This window comes from Budorcas taxicolor, chromosome 6 (assembly GCF_023091745.1).
Source record: "Budorcas taxicolor isolate Tak-1 chromosome 6, Takin1.1, whole genome shotgun sequence".
Classification (NCBI taxonomy): domain Eukaryota; kingdom Metazoa; phylum Chordata; class Mammalia; order Artiodactyla; family Bovidae; genus Budorcas; species Budorcas taxicolor.
In genome coordinates this window covers 68,711,469-68,721,820 of record NC_068915.1, presented here as the reverse complement: position 1 = coordinate 68,721,820, position 10,352 = coordinate 68,711,469, and the positions used below count along the sequence as shown (strand labels likewise).

Genomic DNA, 10,352 nt, shown 5'->3' with positions numbered 1-10,352 from the left:
CGCGGGCTCGGTCTCGCTTCCCGGGCGGCGCCGCGGGCCGGAGCTGGGCGGAGGAGACCGCCGGCGCGGACGGGTCCGCGCGGGGGACCGGCTGCAGCTGCGCGAGCCGGGGCCTGGCCGCGCTTTCCAGCCAGTTCGGAGGGAAGCAGGACGCCGAGAGAGAAAAAAGAGAAAAGCCGAGCCGGGGCGGCCGGCGGAGGCGGGAGGAGGAGCCGCGGGGACCCGGGCCGGGTCGGGGCCGGAGCGCGGCGGGAGCGCTCGGGGCGTGCGGGTTGCACGCGGCGCTCGGGCCGCCCCTCCTCCCGGCGCCGCCGGCCGCGGCCCAGGCTCCCTCGCTCCGCCACTCCCCGCCCCTCCGCTCTCCCGCCCGCCTCCCGCCTTCCCCGCCCTCCCCGCCTCCTCTCCTCCCTCCCGGCCTCCCTTCTCCCAGCCAAACTGAAAGCCGGACCCCAGGCCGTCTCCCCGCCGCCGCCGCCGCTGCGCCCGGCCTCCCCGCGAGCGCTCCACCATGGCCGGTCCTGTTTTCCCCTTGTAAAGATGGCGGTGCGGGATCGCTGTAACCTTTAGACTAATGACTGTCCGAAACATCGCCTCCATCTGTAATATGGTGAGTGGTCGCCGCCGCCGCCGCCGCCGCCGCCTCGAGGGTCGAGCCCCAGGCGTGGGGAGGCGAAGAATGGGAAACCCGAGCTGCACGCCCGCCGAGCGGCCGGTGGGGGTGGGGGCGGCGGGGGCCGTGCGGCGCCGCCAGAAGTTCCCGGCCCCCGGGCTGGGCGGGCCGGTCGCGGCCCGGAGAGCTGCCGGGGGAGGGGCCCGGAGCCCCCCGCCCCCTTCTCGGCCCCGAGACCCGGGAGCCCGCCCGCCCGCGCGTCCCTGCGCCGCTGCGCCTCCGCCCTCGGGTTGCGGTGAAGCGTCTTGGGGGGAGGAGGTAGGCCGAACCCGGACGTCCCGGGGGACCAGGTTGGAGGAGAAGCTGGGGTGGCGGGGAACGCCCACCATGTTCTTGCCGAAGATAAAGCCCTGCCGGACACCCTGACCGCCCTTATCTCATTTTTGAGTTCACTCTTTTAAACTGTATTTAAGATTCACTTTGCAGAGGCAGTCGGTGTGTCTGGAGAAATCAGAAATGTGATAGAGCTGTAAAAAAAAGTGCAAAATTGTGGTCAGGGAAGTGAACTTCTACCTGGTTTGGGAAAGCACGGTCATTTGTTGTGGATGCCTCAGTTTCCCCATCTGTGAAAGGGGGACAAGGTCATAAGGCAGTGACATTTAAAGGTCCTGAGGATGCGGGCCAGCTGGGGGGCATGGAGGAGGTCTCCAGGGTTATCCTGCCTGTCACTGTAGACCCAAGTGTGGACCGGTGGGTGTGGACGCAGCAAGAGGACATTGCTGGGCTCTGGTGAGGACGGGGCCCACGACATCGTGATCACTTTAACTTGTATTTCTCCCATGGCTTTGCCTTCTGCAGGAACAACCTCTAGCCCTTGGGTCTCAAGGGTGCCTCCTGCTGGTACTTCCACTTGTCAGAGCCTTGGGGACCAAGGCTTGCCCGCTGGAGTGAGGCACTGCCTTCCTGTGCACGATGAGAGGGTGTGTGCTTTGCCTTGGCTGTCCAAGGACCAACCCCCCACCCCGCCCCCATCCTGTCTCCCCTTCCTCCAGCTGGATGGAACACATGCTCTTTTAATACCAGTTTGGGGAAACCTCTCTCAAGCTAGTAACACAGGCCGCTAAAGGGAATCTGAGGAGGCTTGATTGAAAAGCCTGGGAGTAAGGTGATCTGGCTGCCCTTCCCCCATCACCCAGCTTTTCAAATCTTCTGTCCCATATTCTCCTGCAAGATTAACACATGGGAAAGGAGCATTAAGGAGCCATGTGTTACTCAGGGATGGAATCAAGACCCACTGGCGCTGGCTTCAGTTTTCAGCGCTGTTGGACGTGGCTACTGCTGTGGTGGGCAGAGCAAAAGCTGGGCCTTCCCGGGGTGACAGCTGCAAAAATACTGGCGCAGGACCAGTTAGACGTGGTGGGTGGCTCCTGGCGGGTTTCCATTTCCTCTCTTCTCCACGCGGAGACAGGCCCCCTGCTCCCTTCTGTCGAGTGGCATTAATGTTGCTTGGTGCAGTGAAAAGGTGATGCCTCTCTTCCCAGTTTCTCTGTCTGCTAAGACCAGCTCCTGAGGGGAACTGTGACACCAGAGCAACTCTAACACACTTTCGTGCCTACTGGGGTGGCTTTGGGCTTACAGGGCAGTGGAGCCGTCGGTGGTAGTATTCCTGCCCTGCTTGTTTGTGGTGACACCTCTGTATTGAAGCAGGCTGGAAACTTGAGAGCTAGCGTGTGCCAAGATGAAGCCAGCCTCCAGCTTTTTTTCTTTTCTGCCCTCAGTGCAGCTGGGGCTTCTTGGCACACCTGAGCAGAATGTCACAACCTGTTTCCAACAACACTCAGCTAGAGAGGCAAGCTGCAGGGCAGACGAGAGGAGTGGGCTGTGGAGAATTGAAATCTCATGTGAAGTCCTTAAAAAGGCACCAAACTTAGGGTCATCACCCAAGTGAGATGAGGAACCAATAATTCACAACTCGGGAGTTGTACATTCTGGTATAGACCCTGTGCCTAGAGTAAGGGACATGAAGAGTCTGGGCTCTAAAGTCAGACTTCCTGGGTTCAGGGTTTTGGTTCGAACATACACTAGCTTTTTGTCCCAGAACCAGTTGCTCTCCTACTTTCCTAATCTACAAGAAGGGTATGATAATGGTTCCTCCTCATGCGACTGTTGTATTAAAGGAGTTACTGAGCCTACTAGGTAGCAAGTACTTACTGAGTATCAGGTGTTGATGATCAGCTTCATCTTTCTCATTATTATGTCATCTTCAGTTATTTAAAGGACAGTGTCTTCTTGGACCTGATGTAAGCAGCTGCTAAGATAAATGCTAAGATAAATGTTTGTTTATGCAAACCAAGCCCATACAGGGAGACTGGGGTGGCAGTCCTTAACCCTGCCCCCTTATAAAAGGCTGCTCTGGTGCCCTGGTCCCTCCCAGTGTTGCTTCCCACAGAGGAGGCTGGGTGATGAGACTGCTGTCTTTTCACTTGTTCAGACATACAGTTTCATTGGACCTCCCTTAAGATTCTTCACTCAATGATGAATTGTTTCCAGGTAGGTCTTCTGTGGGTCTCTCCTCACCATTTCTTTTCTCTCTGGGGGGGCTCTAACTGATCTTCCCAGTCCCAACTCCATTTGGTCCCAAATGGAGTTGTAGTAAGAAGAAGTGACAGTTGACAGTTGCGTCTTTTTTTTTTTTTTTTTTAAAGCAGGTCATCTGGCATATTTTAAACAGGCTGATGTGTGTCACAGAAACAGTGATAGAAGATTCATCCTTCTAGGTAAGGCTTGTGCAAACCAGGACCTAGTACTGAGTCTGGATTTGTTTCATCCAGCAGACAAGAAAGGACCCAGCAGAGCAGGAAAAACCTTGTTGCAAATCCTTGTGTGATTGAGAAATAAACACCTTCTCTTTTCCCCACACTTCTTGTGCCAGTTTTAGATACAGGGGTCGTGGAAAATACTCCCATCCCTCTACTTGTCTTCTACCCCCGAGGTTTTATTGTCCATTGGCAGTTTAATACGAGTTCCCGTTTGTCTTAATTTCACTTCGTGTGAATTCCTGCCATAGTGATTCTTGATCAGCTTGCTGAGGGCTTGTCACCTTAGCTACACAGCGTGTCTGTTCAGAGATAGTAAAGCTTGTTTGGCTGGTATGTTGTAATTTTTTAAATGTATTAGCTGCTACCAAGCATGAGGAAATGTCCCTTGTTGATAGTCTTCTGATTTTGGCCAGGCTAATGGATTTAACTTTTGTAAGTGAAAGGTTTTTTGGGGGTAGATTTTCTGTTTGAAAAGCCTGAGGAATTTTCTAAAGAGGAAGCATTTGTTAGTAGAAACCAAATGTGCCCTCTAGAAATGTGACTTGTACAGATGCAGATTGGCCTAAATCATCAAATCTTAATTTCATTTGTGAATAGTGCTGTAAAATATTCCGTGAAAGAAATGCCGTGTGTCAAATAGATTACGTTTTTTGCCTGGAAATGGCCATCTGTTGAGGATCTCTGTGTTAGTGTCGGCACATATTATGTGCAGGTGTGTAATTGAGCGAGGTGAGTCGCTGTCCCCAAGGAGCTCAATGGTTTCTTATCTTGTGGGCATAACATTGGTAAAGATGAAACTATCTCAATACAGTGGGATGTCCACACGGATCAAGATTGAGCAAAATCTCAGAAGCAGGACAGTAAACTGGTGATCACAGCAGGATGTTTCTTTAATTTGCATTTGATTCAAGTTTGATTCTTTTATTTTCTATGATTGTAGTCAGAAGAGCTTAGAACTGAAATCTGTGCTATTGGGTGTCTCTCCAGCTAAGCTTGAGTCTAATGGTGCCATTGAACAAATTGTTGTGTTTCTTGGGACCGTAGTTTCTTTCTCAACTTGTAGAACTGATGTGTATATACATTTGGTTGTCAGAAACTTCCTTAGTGAGTAGTAGTTCTTAACTACTTTGTTTGAAACTATGTTGAATTTACCAGATATTACCATTTCAGCATCCATTGAACAACCCCAGGATGTTATTGGGCACCACTGTGAGTGCCAGATTTGAATTCTTTATTTAAATAGAAGTCACCTCGATGTGAAGGGAAAATAAAATTACTAGAAATTTGTAATAAAGCTGGAGGACATTTATAGAGATCATTTTATATTGGAAAGTCAATTACTTATTTGAGGCAGGCATTTTTAGAATAGTTGAAAACATTAAAAAAAATTAAAAATATGTAAAACTCAAAATTTGAGAGAAGAGATGACTGTGTTTCTTCCTCTGTTACTCCTTCCCATTGAAAGATAATTGGAGACTCTGAGTTAATGAATCAGCTACAAGAGGTTAAGGTCATGTGTGAGCATCTACACTGATAATCGTCAGATTTAGAAATTGCAGCCTGAAGTGGGCTGGGTTAATGTTTAAAAAAACATTCTGTTCTTCTGGCCTCTTATGTCTAACATGAAGGAGTTGGTGTTGGGTCAGGACCTGACAATTAGGTCTACAGATTCTTCTCTATTTTTCTTGGAATCATACGGGAAAACAAAACTGAAAGCCAGTATTTTGTTAGAATTAAATCTTCTCTGGTGGCTCAGACGGTAAAGTGTCTGCCTATAATGCAGGAGACCCAGGTTCAATCCCTGGGTCGGGAAGCTCTCCTGGAGAAGGCAATGGCAACCCACTCCAGTATTCTTACCTGGAAAATCCCATGGATGGAGGAGCCTGGTACGCTATAGTCCATGGGGTCGCAAAGAGTCGGACACGACTGAGTGACTTCACTTTCACTAAAGATTGTGATACCCGCTTCTGGATATCAGCTTCGTGTTTTCCAGTTCACCCAAATAATAAAACCTAGTTATTTTTCAGTAATGTGGAATTTTGGCGTGTTTGGGTAGTAACTGAAAGTTTTTATTCTCTTGAGCAATTAAGAGAAAGCTCCCTAAACTTTTCTAAACAAGAAAGTTCACATGTCTTTTTTCACCCTACACTGGGCCTAGTCTATCTAGTTAGTTTTAATGAATTGAAGTTTTGTGATGGTATTGAATTCTTTGGTATCATCAGAAAGGTATCTCTCAGTGGTTTTATCTCTGGCCTACCCACGGAGCCAGCCCAAAGCAAACCAACTGGAAGAGTTGTAAAAGTTAACTTTGAGTCTAGTTAACTTTTCTGGCCTAAATATTTTAATGCAGTTTCTTATAGTAAACCTTCATTTGTGGTGAAACCCAATGCTCATTTAAGGGTTTGAAAGGCCTTGCTGATCTTTTCAAAGAAAAGGCCACCCAAAAATGAACCAGGAAAAAAGTGTCTTCAGGCAAATAAATTATATGTCAGCACTAAAGGCTGTTTGGAATGTTTCTGTTCTGGGATTGCGGCTTAGAATTTTGGGGGTGTCACAAGTCCTCTACATGGAATTTTACCACAATTCTGAGAATGATTTTTTGCCATGGATAGTTTGAAGAGGGAGAGGGGAACCCTATTGGTTGTTTCAGCTTTCCATTCATAGGTCCAACTTTCCTTCTTCCCATCAAATTCTGATTCAGCTCTCAGAACCTGCAAATGCTTTCAGGTAGCTCAGACGTGGGACTGTCTTTCTAGGTGGTGATAAATTTCAGGCATGCAGAAAAATATGGAAATGCATAGAGTGACCACTCAGTGTCTACACCCTGTGAAGAAATAAAATAATTACAAATATGAGTGAGCATTTCCCCATCCCCTTCCTACCAGACAGTGACCGCTGTTCTGAATTTGGTGTTTATCATGTGTTTCTACACCTTTTCCTGAATATGTAGGTGTTCGTACACTAGATATTGTATTGCTTCCTCATGTTTTAAACATGCTTTTGTAATACTGAACAACTTCAAAGTTGCTTTTAAGTTATGATTTTGAGATTTATCAATGCAAGCATGCAATCTAGGTTGTTTTTAACTACTGTACAGTATCCCATCACACAGATGTGTTACATTTATTCATTTTTTGGCTAGTTTTACATTTTTGTCTGTGTGCCATGACCGTTGGGAGCTTGTGTCCCTGTGCATCTGTTCAGTTTTTCCCTGTGTTGTACATACCTAGAAAGGAAATCATGGGTCAAAGGAAGCGGGCATCTTTGACTCGAATATGTGACCTGATTTCTCTTCAAAGCACTTGTACCAATTTACGTTCCAGCTGGCAGGTTTGGGAGTTTCAGTTGCTTCATGTGCTTGCAGACACTCAAAATTGTTAGACTTAAAGTTTTGCCAGTCTTATGGGCGTGAAATGATATCATTGTGGTTTAAAATGTGCAATTTCTAATTTCCTAATGAGGCTGAACATCTTTTCATTTGTGTGTTGTGCTGTTTTTTTAAATTTTATTTTCAAAAATTGCTTATTGAAATATAGTTGATTTACAGTGTTGTGTTAGTTTCAGTTATACATATGTGTGTATACACACACACACATTATTCTCTTTTATAGGGATTCCCAGATGGCTCAGTGGTAAAGTTTCCACTGCCGGTGCATGAGATGCGGGTTCAGTCTCTGGGTGGGGCAGATCTCCTGGAGGAGGAAATGGCAATCCACTTCATATTTTTGCCAGGAAAATTCCATAGACAGAGGAGGCCGGCAGGCTACAGTCCATGGGGTTACAAAGAGTCAGACAAGACTGAGCAACTGAGCACTCACTCAGCGTGCGCGCATGTGCACGCGTGCGCACACACACACACACACATTGTTTTCTAGATTATTTTCCATTATAGGTTATTATAAGATATTGAGTATAGTTCCCTGTGCTGTATGCAGTAGGTTCTTGTTGGTGGTCTATTTTATATACAACAGTGTATATACGTTAATCCCAACCTCTTAATTTACCCTCCCCCCAACATGCACACACTCTGTGCTGTGGGTTGGTTTTTTTTTTTTTTTGCTGCATATGTGGGATCTTAGTTTCTTCACCAGGGAGTGAACCCAGACCTCTGGTTGTGGAAGTGCCGAGTCCTAACCCCTGGATCTCCAGCGAAGTCCCTGTACTGGATTGTTTTTAACCCAGGGGCTCCAGAGAGGTTTTCCAGGGCTTGAAAGTCAGGACTGTGGTATTGGTTTCGTTTGCACGTAGGGAAATAGAAAATGAAGGGGAACATGGAGGAGGCCGAAGGAAAAGTCAAGAAAGATGAGGATGGAATGGAAGATACTCAGACCAAGGAGATGTTAACAAGATGTGGAAAACTTGTAGCAAAAGGACTATAGAATGAAGAAGATGGTCCTAAGAGGAAATTTGGCATCTCTTACTCTGCTAACCATTTTTGTTTAATTGAGTCTGGCTCTGGGGTCGGGGCCAGCAGCAAGGCTGGACCTGTGGAGCTTTCCTGTTTACCCAGTTGCTTTTTGAAGTTCTTTTATTTAGAAAGGCAGTGTGAAGTTATGTTCTTCCTGAAATACGTTTCTTTGTCCTTCAGGGTTAGATACATTGTGCGGGAAACCAGTTTTCATCAGGATCTGCTTGCATATACTTGTGGAATTATGATCTCGAGCATTTAGAAAACATTCCCTGCACCTTAATTTTCAGAGTATGAAGCATGTCACCTAATGGTGACATAAAGACACATATGTTTTTAAAAATTTGAGCAATAGTAACTTAAAAAAATATACTTGAGTGGTTCTTCAGTGTACAGTTGCACCCATGGGTGCATTCTTTTATTAAAAATTCAGCCTCTGGGTTTCTGCCCTCAGAGATTTTGATTAAGTAGGTCTAAGGCAGGAAACCTGGAATCTGCATTTTAATAAACACTCCCTCTCCTCCTTACTCCCTCTTCCTTGTGTTGCTGGTGAACTGAGGATCACAGTTTGAGAAATGTTGCTTTCCTTGGGTAATACTTACCTTTGCCTCCTGAAAAAATATATATAGCTTGTAGAAACTATCTGCCACGTGAAAGTTTTTTTTTTAATCTATATGAAATTATTTAAGGAAGTAATTTAACTTCAAGAGCTATAGATCATTGCCGTTCTATAGATGTATTTCCTGATATTAAACAGAGTTGTATTGCTTCATATTCTTAGAACAGGGATTCCCAACCCTGACTATATATTATATCCCCTGTGAAGCATTTGAAAGAATTTTAAAGAAATTAAATCACAAAACATTAGCACCCAAAAATGTGTGAGGGGGAAAAATGTAATTTAATGTAAATTAGATACCCAAATTCTAACCTTCAGATTTAGCAGACTTAAACTTTAGTTGTATTTGGTTAAGATCTTTTTTCAGATCTACTAAGTACCTTAGAAAAAACTGCTAACCACCGCTTTCTCTTTCCTCTCCCCTCCTCCTAGAACTAGCCATTTTCCTGAAGATGGTGTGTGTTTGCCACGCATGTCTTTATGCTTCATGTTTATGAATCCATATATGAGCGTGTATAAAATTATGTAGCCTTTTGGAACTATTTCCACTCAACAATTATATTTGAGAATATACCAACACGTACAGGAGACACAGGAGATGCGAGTTTGATCCCTGGGTTGGAAAAATCCACTGTGGTAGGAAATGGCAACCCACTCCAGTATTCTTGCCTGGAAAATTCCACAGACAGAGGAACCTGGAAGGCTGCAGTCCACGGGGCCTCAAAGAGTTGGACACCACTGAGCTTTCTATTTGTTTATTCATCCTGAGGGCTCTTTAACAGTATGCTTTATTTAACCATGGGTTACTTGTTCATTCCCTTTTTTAGGGACAGTTGAATAGTTTCCCAGATTTCTGTCTGGAAGCATTGCTGCAGTGAGTGTTCCTGTTCCTGTCTTCTTTGCACACATGCTTCCATTTCTCCAGGATATAGTCCTGGAAGTAGAAACGCTGCTCTTAGGATACGCTTGCCCACAGCTTTCCTAGATACTGTCAATTTATTCTCCAAGGTAGGTGCATGAGTTGGAGCTTTTCTGATAAGCAGCATCTAGGGTTTCAGCCTCTGTTTTTGACTGTATAGAGATGTAGGTGGGTCTGGGATGGGATTTAGGCATCTGCTTTTTGTTAAGTGCCACCTTTGATTATGGTGAGCACCCAAGGTTGAAAAACCACTGTGTTCGACTGGCAACCCATGAGGGCAGGAGCTGTGTTTATGTTATTCACTGCAGATTTCCCAGCATTCAGCACAGTGTGGTAGGTGCACAAAAAATAAGTATTGGATAAATGAATGAAGAGATGCAGTGTGGGAGAATGGAAGGATTGCCTTGCAGTAAAGCAGTGCTCCTCAGATTGTCTTGTCCCCAGAAATTACCTGGGGAGCTTGTTTAAAATGCAGATTCTGATCCAGTATGTCAGGAGCGGGCTGACATTTTGCCTTTCTGGGGCCCTCTCTCGTGACCAGATGATCTTGGTTTGGGGAGCACACTTAAGACCCTAGGAAGAAAATGAAAACAATTTTTTTTCCATACAGCTCCAAAGTGGAGCAGTTCAGGTTTGAAATCCTGCTTGGTGAATCTCAGAGCCTGTTTCCCCATCTCTTTACAACACAAAAAGACATGATGAAATACCCTCCTCACAGCTTTTTTTTTTTTTTTTAGAGAATCAAAGGATATCTCTCTTATGAAAGCATTTTGAACCATGATGCCCTCACACATATTACTTTTCATAATTCTTTTTTAGTGAATTGAACATTTTCTTTAGTTTGATCAAAGCACAGAGCTGTTGGCATTGCAGGACCCAGTGTGATCCTTTAACTGTGCCCTGCCATCTACATATAGTGGGCATTTGGGGAAAAATAGGATTGGACAAAGAGGCTGGGCAAGAGCAGAGGCAACATT

At 45.7% G+C, this 10,352-nt stretch overlaps 1 protein-coding gene across 1 annotated transcript in view; it reads left to right on the top strand.

Annotated features, from left to right (window-relative positions):
• The first annotated feature begins 466 nt into the window (after positions 1-466).
• Positions 467-10,352, top strand: part of USP46 (ubiquitin specific peptidase 46) — a 71,212-nt gene continuing 61,326 nt past the window's right edge. Inside the window, exon 1 of the mRNA XM_052642029.1 lies at positions 467-607. Within this exon, the coding sequence (XP_052497989.1) occupies positions 572-607 (36 nt within the window). The 5' untranslated portion in view covers positions 467-571. The remainder of the gene's footprint in view (positions 608-10,352) is intronic.